This window comes from Telmatherina bonti (genome assembly GCF_933228915.1).
Source record: "Telmatherina bonti genome assembly, chromosome: 1".
Classification (NCBI taxonomy): Eukaryota; Metazoa; Chordata; class Actinopteri; order Atheriniformes; family Telmatherinidae; genus Telmatherina; species Telmatherina bonti.
Window position 1 is genome coordinate 4,623,311 of NC_136619.1, and position 15,080 is coordinate 4,638,390.

Genomic DNA, 15,080 nt, shown 5'->3' on the forward strand with positions numbered 1-15,080 from the left:
CCAATGAGATGAAGAAAGCTTTCCATTCAATGCAGGAGGTGGGATCTCCACTGAACATTATAGGTGCTAGCACTGGTAGTCTGTTTACAGCTATGCTGGGTGTGTCTCAGTCAGCGCACTAACACTACTTTGCGCACTATGTTTCAGTGTGTAGTGCGTTTACACTGACTTTTGCGCATAACACTCAGTGCACTGAAAGTACCCGGATGCTGCCCTAAACCCGCCCATAAATGCAGTGTGGAATGATGGTCACTTCGCACACTAAATCAACGCCATTTTGCTGACGTAGCGGAAGAGGATGGACTTTCCATCAGTTTACCAGGTAAATAATGGCGGAGTTTAACACCGGTCCAGGCGGGCATTTGTTTGTATAAATGTAAGTATTAAATTATTCTGTTATGATTCTGCTGTATACTGCAGCCTGCTAATCTATGCCTGACGACAGTTATGAGTTATTGCCGACTCAGTAGTTAGCACCGTAGGTTAGCACACTGTTAGCTGATTTTATCTGCTGTAGTGGATGTAGATCGGTTATACGTGTTAAAAATAATTAATGTTATAGGTTCTGTATGTTCATTGATAATTATTGAACTTCCAGATGAAAGCATTGTGGTGTCCATGATGTAAACTACTAACACCGATATAGCGCCAGTTAAAGAACCGTCCGTTACTATGGTTACCACTGATGCCATAAATCGTATGGTCAGATCTGAACTGCTGAGACTGAACGAGAAAATATAGATATAAAATAAACATAGTAGTGAATTTAGTTGGTTTGATTATTAGAGTGCAAAGTGTGAGGTGTGTAACTTTCTTCTGCATGGCTCCACCTCGTCTGTCCCTGATTGAAAAATCGATTATATATATATATATATATATATATATATATATAAATATAATGTATGTATATGTGTGTGAGTGATAGTTTAGTTTACGTTGTAGTTGGTGTCATGTAATATTTGCTGAATGTTTAGTGTGTTTTGTTTTGTTTATGGTAATAAATTAATTACAAATATTTAATTATATTTGAAAAATGTAAAAAAAAAATAATAAAAAAAAAAGTTTGTTGTACATCATCATATAGAGACACACAATTTGTTTCCCATTCACCAAATTATTTATTGTTTAGATATAAATGCAGTCATGATCTGGGGAGTAACACATCATTAACATCCTCTGCCTCATCAGCCTCACAGACGGTTCCTGGAGATGCTGCTGGTGGTTTCAGACAGGCTGCCTGAGGAGCGTCATGAGGAAGATGGACTGCAACAAGCAGGAGGAGATTCAATAAAGGATTCAATAAAATGTTTCTAGAACAACTTTGCTGCATCTCTGTGTCTGAGCATCTTCTTTACAGCATTACATTCCCTACATCATCATTTATAATCCGTTTCCTGTTGCCTAATGTGCACAGCATCAGAGTAAACACCAGTTAAAACAGATGTGTTCAATGTAAAGGAAATTATTTCCACTGAAAATATCTTTGCATATTTAAAAGCTGTTTTATTAGTGTTTTGATTGGCACTTTATTATTATTTACATAATTATTTATTACACTTTATTATACTAATAAGCACGACAGTCTGATGTTGCTTTGTATAGTTAACAACTGAGCTAGATCACTATAGTGTAGGCCATAATATATGATGATAAGATATACAAAGTTATGTTTGCTGGATTTGTTCATTTATTTGTTACAAATTCCTAAAAAGAATTCAGTGGGATAAACTGTCCCTGAAACGATGAGCCAACAATGAAGCGGGACTGGGAACAGCCACGCACTCTGGGTACGTATGCAGGCGGGTCATACACGTTAAAATAAATAAATATACGTACCAACTCATGTTCAGCCAATCGGAGGAGGATCCTTCGTCACCTTTAATGCGATGTAGTTTCATGAGAAGCAAATTCATTCTCCTAATTTAGCGCTTTGTTTTTACTTTTGACGGCAGAATAATTGTGGTCAAATGTGAGTTCGTCACCACCGGTTAGTGCTCTACGTCCATGTTCCGTTTGGGACCGTAGTGCGCACTACATTCCAGTGCACTAACGAATTGAGACACAGCCGCTGTCTTGATTAGCTTTAGCCAGCTGGGAAATGTCTGTAGGTGCCGATGGAGAGACCACTTGATGACGACAGGGGCAGGCCTGCCTCAAGAGCCACATCCTTGGGCACAGGATCAGCCAGGAACGGTTGAGGAGGAGCGACCTCCTCGTCGGGCACTGGGGACGGTGGAAGATCTCGGCACCGGCGTGGGAGCCTGCAGCGCCGGACGGGATCTCGGCACCGGCGTGGGAGCCTGCAGCGCCAGTGGGGTGGACCAGGGCTGGGACGCAGGCGACACTGGAGACATGGACCGTGGAGCTGGCAACGACGCCCATGACGTGGACCGTGGAGCTGGTGGCTTGATAGCCAGTCTGGCTCCCCAGAACCGCAACCGGACCTCCCTATCCACCAGCTCAGGAACTGGTAAAATACCTACCAGTTCGCCACATGTCATGATCTCTGGGGGTTTCTGCTTATGGCACCTTGAGGGTCTTTTACTCCTCTCCTGCTGGGTCCTGGGTGGCTGGTTCATTATGTCACGCTGGCGGGACATGGTGGGATGTGGACCCACATGCAGGAGTCGGGAAACCAGGATGCACAAATCAGCCGTAATTTAATGCCATGAACATTAGCGAGGGCAAAACTAACCAAATGAACCAGCAACTGACAACGCAAACTAAGGTTTATAAATACACAGAAGAAGAAACTAGACACAGGTGAAACTAATCAGAAAATCAAACCAGGTGAACTAATGAACAGAAACCTAAACATGAGACAACTGAACAAGGAAAACTACAAGCCAAAACAGAAAACCAGAACTAAGGAGAAACACAAAACATCATGACAATCACAGGATTTTAAAAAAAAAAAGAAAGAAAATTATATATATATATATATATATATATATATATATATATATATATATATAAAGTTAGTATATGTAGTAGTATATGTTATTTTATCATATTGCTTTGCTTTTTAAAAAATCTTTCGATTGAACCAGAATTAGAAAAAACACGTCATGAACACTTTTATTTATTACTATTGTCATTTTCAACTTATTTCCCAGGCAGCAGTTTTTCTCCTTTAATGGGAGGGTATGAATACATGAGGAGGACTGTGTATGTTTCTGACAAGGATTATTTTCTACTGAAGTTAACATCAGATTGACAGGATGAGCAGTCAGCCGCACTTCGGTGTGTGCATACTACCTAGAACACTTCGTAGCTTACGCAGTCTGCGCACTTGGAAGTGTTCAGATCCTGAATTGAGAAAGAACCATAATATACTGATATGTCATACTCAAATAGATATGATGGCGGGGCTGCAGATGGCGGAATTAAGTCCGACGCTCTGATTGCAGGTTACTGTTAAAACGCGTAGAAGAAGAAGGAGTCACGTGTTATGTTTTCCCCGTGGGGCTTTCCTGCAGAATCAGCGCCTCTCCACTTATCTGAGGTCGAGATGGACGGTGGACACGGAGCAGAAGACCTGTTTGATACCATAATTCTGGCGGATGAAAGGTGACTTTTCCGTACGGTGTTTTGTTTGTCGCGGCTCGCGCTCATCGGTTCGGGAACGTGTGTCTTTCCGCGTGAAGAGGAAACGCACACCTGTGTTTGACTCCGTTAGTCCGTAATGTCACCGAGGCAGGCAGGTGGGTTTGGTGATGATGAACTGATCATGTTAGAGGTAAACTCGTCTTTAACAGGCGAAGGGACACACATATGTAAGTTTATGTGTGTGGTCCCTGAAGCGACGCCGCCGACACAGCGGACTATTTCTTTGCGGAATGTTACTACGCCTGCTCTTAGGTCCAGAGAAAGCCCCGCTGAGGTTCGATTCCTTTATTTTTTCCTGAATAATGTGAAGTTTCTGCTTTGTTGTCGTATCGCATTTCGCCTTTCTGCTCCCTGTATGGAAAGCACCAGGGGACATTTCCTTTATTTACGGTATTTCAGCTGAATAGACTCAAATAAACGTCTTATGAGAGAAAAGAGGAATTTTAGTTCCTCAAAAGTGCTTCGTGGTTCTTTCAGATTCTTTTATAAATACAAATAAAACATAATCAGTGTGTGTTGTTGCTTTGTTCTGTGTCTGATGGAGGAGCGGAAATAAACACGATAAAGTTTTTAAAGTTCATATTTAAACAAACACCTTTGAAAGGGGTTTACTGAGCGTTGCTAAGTAAATATACCATCATCTGATGAACCATGTCAGCAAGGTTTTGGTGGAAACGGAAAAGGGATCCCCAAAGCAGTCATAGAAAAAGTTTTCACGACAGTTTTTTATTTATTTTGGAAATGTTAAGAGGCTTGTTTGTTTCCAGGTTTCGAGGCGAGGGTTACCAGGAGGGGTTTGAGAAGGGGACCCACCGAGGTTTGCGGGACGGCCGCAGACATGGAGCTTCTCATGGAGCCAAGCTGTCCTCTGAGGTCAGGATGTTTCATTGGCAGCGCCGTCAGCGATCCGCTGTGTTTCTGCTTAACTTGGCCATTTCCTGTGAACCTGACCTCTTGTCTGAAAGTTGGATCTTCTGTCATTCAGCAGCTCTGTTGCTTTGACCCTGAAACTTCACTAGACCAGTGTTTTTCAACCATTGTGCCTTGGCACACCGGTGTGCCGTGAGAGATTATCAGGTGTGCCATGAGAAATGACCCAATTTCACCTAATTGGTCTTAAAAGTAACTCTGTGTTCATCCAAACAGGCCCCAGTGAAAAGATAATAAAATTCCATCTTCTTGTGTTTACATGATTTCTATGCAAGAGGCTTTGATGGGAGGGACTTTATATTAATAATATGGACTTTAATAAAAAGAAAACATTTTGGTTTATGGTGTGCCTTGTGATTTTTCAGTGAGGAAAAGTGTGCCTTGGCTCAAAAAAGGTTGAAAAACACTGCACTAGATGTCCAGCGTCTCTGCATGGCATCGCTGTATAATCCTCAGTGTCTTAGGAACGCTAGTGTGTAACTCTGCTGGATATCTTACCATTTAGGTGATCTGTGGAAATGTTCCAGATGTTCTTATCCAGATGTTTATATCGTGGTCTTGGGCTGGTTTACCATCTCTTCTCCTTTGACAGATTTCTTTCTATTATGGCTTTGCTGTCACATGGAAATGTCTCCTCCAGCGTAACCCTGATGAAAAATCAAGGTCAGGTTGCTGCAGGTACATAATAAACGAAATTCCTGCACTTCCTTCCTGAGTTCTACGTCTTTGTGTCTCCAGGAAGCGTCTGAAGGTACTGGAAGCTCTTCTGGGTTTGATCCAGACCTCACGTCTGGATGATCCACAGTCGGAGAAGCTACAGGACAGCACGGAGAAGCTCCGGGCCAAGTTCAGACAGGTATTTGGTTCTACTGCAGCTAGCTGCAGTCCTGCTGTACCGCTGACCTCATGGAGAAGGGCCAGACTAGGAAGAACAGTCAGTAGGCAGATCCTCCTGCACAAGGTCCAGCATGATGTCCTGCAGTCCAGAAGATGCTAGCAGACAGAGGAAGCAGCAATGCTAACATGTAGCATAGCAACACGACAAGGAGAAAGTCCGCTAAAAGACGTTGGCATCCAAACTGAACACAGTTCAAACCCCGAGCAGGAAACGATGGATCATCACCATCCGCTTCACTCTGAGCTGCTATCTCCTGGTTTCCACTGAAAGAATCTCTCTACGTCCTCAGGTCTGTTCAATGCTGAGTGTCCCCATGGACTTCAAGGATTACATGAAAACAGCGGCAGGGACGTCGTTCTGAGCCGGACGTGAGGAGCCGGACGTGAGGAGCCGGACGTGAGGAGCGGAAGCAACCAGACCGTCCCAGTTGAAGCGACGGGAGCTGAGCATGGGTCTGCAGTGGACTGGTTTTACTGGTGGGGATGTGACGCCGTTGTCAGGATGCAGAACGTCTCTTGTCCTCGCCGGATTGGTTGGAATCAGGAGGAGGGAATGGTTTGTGTGGAAGAGTGAGAGTGGATTAGACCCCTGACAGACGTGGATCAGGGTGGCGGCTCTGTTTCCAGCTCAGAGACTGAAGTGGACGTCGCCTCGCGGAAACCACAACGTGTCGCATGACTCGAACTTTCTACAACATGAAGAGTCTGCAGTGTTTGGAGAGTTAGAGCTGATTTGGGAATGTTATCCTGTATCGCAGATAAAGGTTGGTTTACACTCATTAAAAAACTCCTGATAGTTCTTCACTGGTCTCTTTCTAACGACGCCCAAAAAATCCTCCTGGTTTCTGACCGCAGACTGGAGACAAGATGCAGAACCGTCACAGTGTCGCTGAACGAAACGACGAGTTTTATCCCCACGGAAACGTAGGAGTTTGTCTCCAAGCCGGGATTTAAAGTCCGACTATCCGCGCTGCATCATAGCTGCTGTAAGCCGACTTAAAATCCTTCATAAAAGACTTTAGAGTGAACAATAAACCAGTAGATAAAGAAGCAGGACCAGTTCGGCGTACTGCTCTTTGTTTCTTTATAGTGGTGATGTGTGATGTCACAGAACGCCGCAGCGTTCCTCCTGCAAGATAAGCGCACGTTTTCCTCGCCGTCATTTATTCAGTCAGACCGTCTCACACCTACGTCTTGGTGCCGGAGATGAAGACATGTTGTTTCAGAGTAAAATGCATCCAAAGTGGACATGAAGTCTTTGACTGGTAAAATCCACCGGATCCAGTTTGGTTTTCATCAGCTGGTTTCCTGCCTGATCGACCCGCTCTGCTCTGGATCGACGGGGTGAGGCGGTTTGGCTCTTAACATGAGGGGACGGGGACCGTCTCTGGTGGCATGTTCCACACCAGCAGCATGGAACCACCTAAACCACATAAACACATTTACAGTATGAAAATGTATACATACTATACATCTGTTACACACACACGTTAACCTACGTTCCCCCGACCCAACATGCCCCACTTTGCATGAACGTGAAGTCCCATCCGGCGCGCCGTGGCAGAGCAGCCGCCTCCACCACGGCGTATTGGGTTGCTCTGCGCTCGGCAGGTTGGGATAAAGCTGAGACGCTCCGACTTGGAGGCCAGTTCTCGCCGGACGGTGGCGGAGCACGCCATCATATCAGGGAGGGACTGTTGCAGGAGCCCATCACGGCGCCGTCGGAACTGAAAATTCGCTCACACCAGAGTCCCCCATGCACCATGTCCTCCTGCAGGGACAGGTAAGCCACCGTGCGGCATCACGCTTTTTATATCCAGCCATCACTTCGTTTTCTGGACACCATGCTACAGGCTACCGATGGACACGGCGACCACTCCATTTTAATAATAATCATCTAGAAATGAGTTGTCATGTCAGCGGACTGAAGTCCATGTAGAAGTTGTTGCATTTCAGAGCTTAACGCTTTCATTAACGGCGTTTCTGTTGTAAATTCAGATTCAGTTTTAGCAGGGCTGTTTGTTTATTTAGTTGTTTTTGTGTGTGTGTGTGTGTGTGTGTGTGTGTTCAGTAGCAGCTGGTTTACATCAGGCGGCAGGTGAATGCTGTGTCCAGTCGGCAGCTTATGAAGGCAAACAGAACGAGGGAGGAGGACAAATGAGAGGCTGCATTAAGTGTTTCAGTGCAAATTGAACATTTTAAGTAAAAAAAGGGGTGTGTGTGTGTGTGTGTTGGCGGGGGGGGTCAAAAAGAAATGAAACTGCTGCAAGAAAAGAGGCTGAGTCAGCACAGAGGGATGGAGAGGGAGAGGAGAGAGGAGCAGTGATTGAGGTCTTTGAGAGAATGTAGAGGAATGTGGGGAGCAGGTGGTGAGGAAGAGGAGGAGGAGCAGGTGGTGAGGAAGAGGAGGAGGAGCAGGTGGTCGGTGGTGACATGAAAAGCAGCTGTGACAAATGCAGCCGGCTGAGAGAAAGAACAACCTGAATGAACCCAGCATCAGGTTTCACCACAAACAGCTCCTCCAGGAGGAGGTGGGAGACGAGGAAGAGGAGGAGGAGGTGGGAGACGAGGAAGAGGAGGAGGAGGTGGGAGACGAGAGCGGAGGAAGGGGAGTCGTCTTCCTCCCTGTGAGGTCATTTGTTTTGCTGCAAGCAGTTAAAACAACCACCAACACCGTCACACATAAACAAGAAGAAGGATGAAGATAAACAAGTAAACAGCTTCATATTCAGTCCAGCGATGGCAGCAGGATGAAAGACGGTTTGTCCTGCAGTGCGACAGGATGTTCCTGCACCCCGATGGGAGCATTTTTATTTTTATTCAACGTATTTCAGCCGTTAAATCGTTTAGTTTTATGGATTCACTCCATATAAAGTCACTATTTTTACATTTATTTCATTCTAGGTTTTCTGTTTTCAGTTTTCCTGATGGTGTCAAACTAACAATCTTTATTCAGAGTACTATTACCATGTATATTAAACATTTTTATATTGTCTTTTACGTGCTCTATACAACCACATTTACCACATTTTGCAACTATATTTGAATTTACTTTACATTAACATCAGACCTTGTAAAACTCAACATCTCTGGCTAAGCATGGCCTTCAAGTATGTAAGCCAAAATGAAAAGAATATGGAAGATTTTCAATATAAATTCATTTAAAAAAAACAATGTATAATTAGAGAGTTTGTGTACATGTAGGTTGCCATCAGTCCAGAAATGATGTTGTATTAAATTTCGACCGTTTTACAATGTTTTACGGTCCGTAAAACCTGTAGTACCTTTTTCCACCAACAGGGTGTGTATCGGCCAATTAATTGCAAAACGACTCATCTGTAGCTCAGAAGCTTCTGCCTTTACTGGGAGTAGTGGGTGGGGGGTGCGCAATCGGTGCAGCATTTCAATTGATTTGTGGAGAGGGTGAGGGGGTGGGGTGCACACTCGCATTTCAGCTGATTCACCCCTTGAGCCTTCATGGAAAGTCAAATCAACCTTTACTGGTTTCTGTGATAGAAAGCATGGATAAGGCTGCTTCAGTGTTCAGCTCTCGAAGCAGCAGCTCGATTTCCTCTGACTCTTACCAGTCTTGCTGTCATCACGTCTGTCCACCAGCCCTGCCAAGGCCTTCCTGGCAAACTTAGCGACCATACACTGCATATAAAAAGATGGACGGAGCCTATGTGACGTTGGTTTTTGAAGAGCTGAATTGAAGCTCAGTGGGCAGTTCCCACCATCACCATCTTTACAGAGTCATGTGTGTCAGCTCTCCCTGAAGATACAAATATGGACAAAGAGGTAGAGATGAGGCTGGGGCTGTGAGTCATGGTGGATGATTGACATCTAGCAAACTCGAACCAGCCAGTAGCTAAGAGCTAACTGAGCAAACCTGGAGCTAACTGGCTAACGGAGGTAAGCTGAAAAACACATGCACCATGTCAGTGTCTGCCTGTGTGTCTAATTCAGTCCAACAATAGCTGAATATATGCAGACATGTTATAATTAACCTAGCAACTATAGCTAGCTTAGCTCGTAGCTTGGCCTCTTTTTACTAGAACCGCTTATTCCATATGGTATATTGTAATTGTTATGTACTACTTCACAAAAGAACATTAAAATGATTATCATTTTCAGCATAAGGCGAAACTTGTTAAGAGTTACTTACCGGTTCACTCGGAGCTGAAATACTGGACGTCATCACACAGCTTGTAAAGTTTCAGTCTTGGGAATGGGGGGCCTGAGGACCAGAACTAATGAACACTGGTTTAGAGGATGGGAGGGGTGAGCAGTACTGCTCATTATTGCCACCCTGTGGTGGCTTTACTCACTACCTGATGTTTGCCACCTACTGTTGGAAAGAATTGCCTTGAAATCTTGAGAATTACCCATAGTGTGCCGGTCCTCTGTTGCTTGGCAACTACATATGGCAAGTTTATCTAATTACTGATCCATTCTTCCACTAAATGACATAAAACTATTTTTAAAATAACAGAAAATGGTGCCAGTAATTTAAATTAGATTTATTTTCGTTTTCCTTTGTGTCTAAATAACAAACATGAGGAGGAGGCGGTTCAGACGAGCTCTCCTGTGGCTAACAGCTCCTCCTGTCAAGCTGAAGTTAACTTCAGTGGAAAACAATCCTTGTTAGACACATATACAGTCGTCCTCATATGTATTTATACTCTCCCATTAAAGGAGTACAACATCTACCTGGGAAATAAGCTGAAACTGACCAAAGTAATAAGTAATAATGAATTAAAGTTTCATAAAAATCATGGCATTATTTTTAATGTTATCCTAATGTTTGATTTCCTGCTTGTGTTCTCACTCATGTAAATCGCTTTGGATAAAAACGTCTACTAAATGCCTGCAGTATAGAAATAGAATAGATAGTTCAACAGAAAGATTTTTTAAAACGCAAACCATTATGATAAAATATGTTATTTTATCATAATGGTTTGGATTTGTATGTTTTTTTTTCTTTAACTCAATTAAATGACAGTGTCTTACATCACCGAGTTATAATTTAGCACATTTTAATTATTGTTCCTTATTCCAGTCTCCAGTTATCTGAGTGACTGTAATAAATTCAGCCTTTTCTTTTATGAAAGGGGACGACGAAGACATCTGAGGACGACAGGAATGAAATTCATTTGTGGTTATTGGACACAATGTCGCGGTTCTCCCAGCTTGTCTGCTGGGACAAATATGTGTGTGTATATACATCATAATAAATAAATAAACGGTTTGGCTGGTGTGGTACCTACACCGGTGCTCTGCTGCTCATTCTTTTCTATCAGGAACGCAATGAATTCTGGGATAGGAGAGGGCGCTTAGGATACATTGCTTGTATCCTTCGTTTTAAGCTAATCTGGAGCCAAACGAAGGGTGGAATGAAGGGTGGACTCGAAGGAGCCTTTGAATTGGGACAGCACTTGACGCGCCACTATGACACATGCTGCCGACAAATCCACACTTCGAAGTGTGCAGACCCTGAATTCAGAAACACCCTTTGAGTTTCAGTAGCTCCAGTCCCTTGGCTGTGACCCAGCAGGTGGCCACGGGGTGGAGCCAACTAATTGGACCAGACCAGTGGCAGAAATGGGAGGGGGGATTTAGGGTTTTCTTTTGTTCATTGTCTGTTTTTCTTTGGGCTGATCAGCCACTATTTAAGTAGCCTCTCGTGTGTCATTGTTAGGTCAGTTGGTTTCATTTTGTTGCTTTAGTTACTGCTGTTACAAGTTCTTTGGTTATAGTTTTGTTAAGCTGACCTCTTTTATAGGCCTGATTTATTAATTTATGTTAAAACAACTTTTTCTTTTTTGGGTCATAATAAAAACCCTATTTTTGAACTTTAAGCCTGTGCCTATGACCTGTGACTTTGCTTCACTGCTCGGCCCATCACAAACAGGAGGAAAACCTCTGGCAGAACCCGGTTCAGGGAGGGCAGCCATCTGCCTCGACTGGTGGGGGTGGAGAGGACAGGAAAGACAGATCAACATGTACAACTGCACTTATTCAGGAAGACCTGCGGAAAAAAGGAGAAATAAGTTAGAGGTGGCAATATTGGCATATATTTATACATTAATATGTTAGAGAAATAGAGCGAGGTACTTCTCAGTGCATCAGGTAACATCCCCATTGCTACATAAGTAATGGATGGCTAGACTACCCATAACTATAAGAGCAATGAGCAGAACCTGGACAGTTGGGTCCCGTACATGCAGACTCCAACTCTGGAGATGCTCATATCCTAACTATAAGAATCATGGAAAAGGAAGGTTTTCAGCTCCATCTTAAAGGTGTGGAGGGAGTCTGCCTCCCGAACCCACGGTGGGAGCTGGTTCCATAAGAGAGGAGCCTGATAGCTAAAGGCCCTTCCTCCCATAGTACTCTTTGAGACTCTGGGAACCACCAGTAAACCTGCAGTCTGAGAGCCAAGTGCTCCATTTGGAAAATATGGAACTATCAGATCTTTTATGTACAATGGAGCTTGGTCATGGAGAGCTTTATATGTGAGGAGAAGAATTTTAAACTTTATCCTGGATTTAACAGGGAGCCAGTGTAGAGAGGCTAAAACTGGTGAAATATGATCTCTCCTGCTAGTCCTCATCAGAACCCTCGCTGCAGCATTTTGGATCAGATGGAGACTTTCCAGGGCATATTTGGGACAACCCATAAATAAGGAATTGCAGTAATCCAGTCTGGAAGTAATAAAGGCATGGACTCATTTTTCTGCATCTTTCTGAGACAAGATGTCCCTAATTTTTGCAATATTATGCAGGTGGAAGAAGGCGGTTCTAGAAACATGTTTTAAATGTGAGCTAAAAGACAAGTCCTGGTCAATAATGACTCCAAGATTCCTCACAGTGGTACTGGAGGCCAGATTAATGCCATCCAGATTATTTACATAACTGGATCATTTTGTTCTAAGTTTTTCAGCCCGAAGATAACGACCTCTGTCCTGTCTGAGTTTAAAAGGAGAAAATTCAGAGTCATCCAGGTCTTGATGTCTGTAAGACATCTTTGTAATCTAAGAAACTGATTGGTTTCATCTGGCTTCATGGAGAGGTAGATCTGAGTGTCATCCGCATAGCAATGACAGTTTCCACTATGCTGCCTGATGATATTTCCTAAGGGAAGCATGTATAATGTGAAAAGTATCGGTCCAAGTACAGAACCCTGAGGAACTCCATGACTTACCCTGGTGTGTGAGGAAGACTCATCATTTACATTTACAAACTGAAATCTATCAGATAAATATGACTGGAACCAGTCTAATGCGGTCCCTTTAATCCCAATAACATGTTCCAGCCTCTGTAGCAGAATATTGTGATCAATAGTGTTGAATGCAGCACTGAGATCTGAAAGAATGAGTCCAGACAGAAGTCACTCTTCTAAACCACATGAATGCCATTTTCTTTCCAAATGCCTTGATGTCTGTTTTAAAGCTTTAAGCTGGGAATTAAACTGCGGGGCCCTCTTCTTCTGACTGGTTCTAGTCTTCTTTAGAGGAGCAACATTATCTAGTGTATCGAGAGTAAAGTCTATGATCCAGAGTTGCTGCAGTTGGTCTGAATGTCCTGAATGAGCAGGGTATTCCATCTTTGTCCAGGACTCATGGAGATCAGATTGTGAAAGAGTGGGTCAGGGAACAAGGAACATTATTTTCACCAGACCTGAACCCCATGGAGGATCTCTGGGAAGGTCTGGAGAAGGGTTTGTGCAGTGGATGAACACTCGCACAAGATGCTGGAGAAAAAATTAATGGGAATAAATCTGCTGATGTTGCAGAAGCTTCTGGAAACAATGCAGAGAACAATGCTGGAACCAGGGATGGATTTCCTACCAGATGATAGACGTGGCTTTTTTGTGGTGGCTTTGTTTGTTTTATTTTGTTTTTTATGGCCAGGTACTGTATTTCAAAATATTTAGCTCTTTGTGAAAACCTCATAAACTCTTTCTACATCATGAGATTTCAAACAAAAAGTCATTTTTATTATTGATTAATTTATTTAACCCTTTAGTTAAACTCTGGAATCTTTTGGCTTCCAGGCTTAATCTGAGTGGTTTTAGATGAGTCAGAAGAACATTCATTCATTCATTTTCCAAAAAAAAAAAAAAAAAAAAAAAAGCCCACCTTGGCTTGAGTGTGTTTGGCAGAGTCCATTCATTCATTTTCTGAACTGCTTATTCCAATTCAGGGTCGTGGGGAAGCTGGAGCCTATCCCAGCCGGCTTTGGGCAACAGGCAGGGTACACCCTGGACAGCTCGCCAGTCCACACACAGAGAGACAAACAACCACACTCATGCTCACACTCTCTCCTAGGGGCAATTTAGAGTGACCAATTAACCTTACATGCATGTGTTTGGATGGTGGGAGGAAGCTGGAGTACCTGGAGAGAACCCACACATACATGGGGAGAACATGCAAACTCCACACAGAAAACCAGCCAAGGATCGAACCAGTGACCTTGCTGTGAGGCCACAGTGCTAACCACTGCGCCACCGTGTAGCCCCGTCACAGAACAATTTGATCTAAATGATTTCGGATCTGATTTGAGCTTAGAGTCAGTCTGAAGTTAGAGTGTATGATGTTCCACGGCAGCTTCTGAACAGCCTTTTTTTTTGTTATGAAGTTGGTTATTGGTGGCCTCAAAACTGACATTCAGACAGTCAGTTCACCTCTCTGCAGTGTGTGTTGTTAGGTCTTTGGAGGACATGATGCCTGTCAGGGCGTTGAGGACAGATATGAGATACCTGTCATGCACACACTTACACACCAGTGAACACACCATAAAGTATTAAGAATTTGGCCCAAAGACACTTTAACAAGAGTTGACATGACGGGGATCTAGCCACTGACCTTCCTCATGGTACACGTCCATTTGTCCTCCTGATCTGTAGCTGCCACATTCCGTGGGTTTACATGGGAGTTTTAATTCCTGTTTAATTCAGAATAAAAGTTAATTCTGCTTTAAACTGAAGAAAAACGACCATGTAAACACTTAATTCCTAATGCAAATTTCTATTCAGAATTAAACTTAATTCCGATCTAAGTGTCTGGTTTATTCGTATTTTAATTCCAAACTATTTAATCCCTCCGTCATGTAAACCTTCATTCTGCTCTAAGTTAACTCCGGTCGTTCTGAGCATGCTCGTTACCTTGTCCTGTCCCGATGACGCGCCTTGTTTGGCCTCCCGTGTTCGGTGGTCTATCTTTCTTCTCCTTCGCAGCTGCTGCAGAAAGTAAAGTAGTATGCTGGTGTTGAGCTGCTACTTCACATTTATAATAAAAATAGCAGGAAACTGGAACTTATTATGTAGTTTTTACAAGTTATGACTGAAAAGACGAGAAGCAGGGAGCCAACTTTGTTTATTTCAGGTATACGTCATACGTCACGTGCACCCTCTGTCCAATCAGAACCCTTCCCAACCCGCCGCTCTAAAGAGGAATTAAGTTAGACGTATTTCATGTAAACATTTATTCAGAATTATTATTTTCATGTAAACTCATAGGAGAATACGTTAATTCCAAAATTTTTTGAGTCCACATTATTAATTCCAAACTAAAAAGCATCATGTAACCGTACCCGTGTGTGTGTGTATAAGTGTGTGTGTGTGTGTGTGTGTATTAAAGGGCT

The 15,080-nt window shown here is 43.3% G+C and overlaps 1 protein-coding gene across 1 annotated transcript; it reads left to right on the forward strand.

Moving 5' to 3' along the window:
* Positions 1–3,459: 3,459 nt before the first annotated feature.
* Positions 3,460–6,187, forward strand: lto1 (LTO1 maturation factor of ABCE1). The gene is made up of 5 exons (XM_079258761.1): positions 3,460–3,570; positions 4,377–4,482; positions 5,132–5,202; positions 5,278–5,395; positions 5,727–6,187. The coding sequence occupies exons 1-5, from the start codon at positions 3,512–3,514 to the stop codon at positions 5,796–5,798; spliced, it is 426 nt and encodes a 141-aa protein (XP_079114887.1). The 5' UTR covers positions 3,460–3,511; the 3' UTR covers positions 5,799–6,187.
* Positions 6,188–15,080: the final 8,893 nt, after the last annotated feature.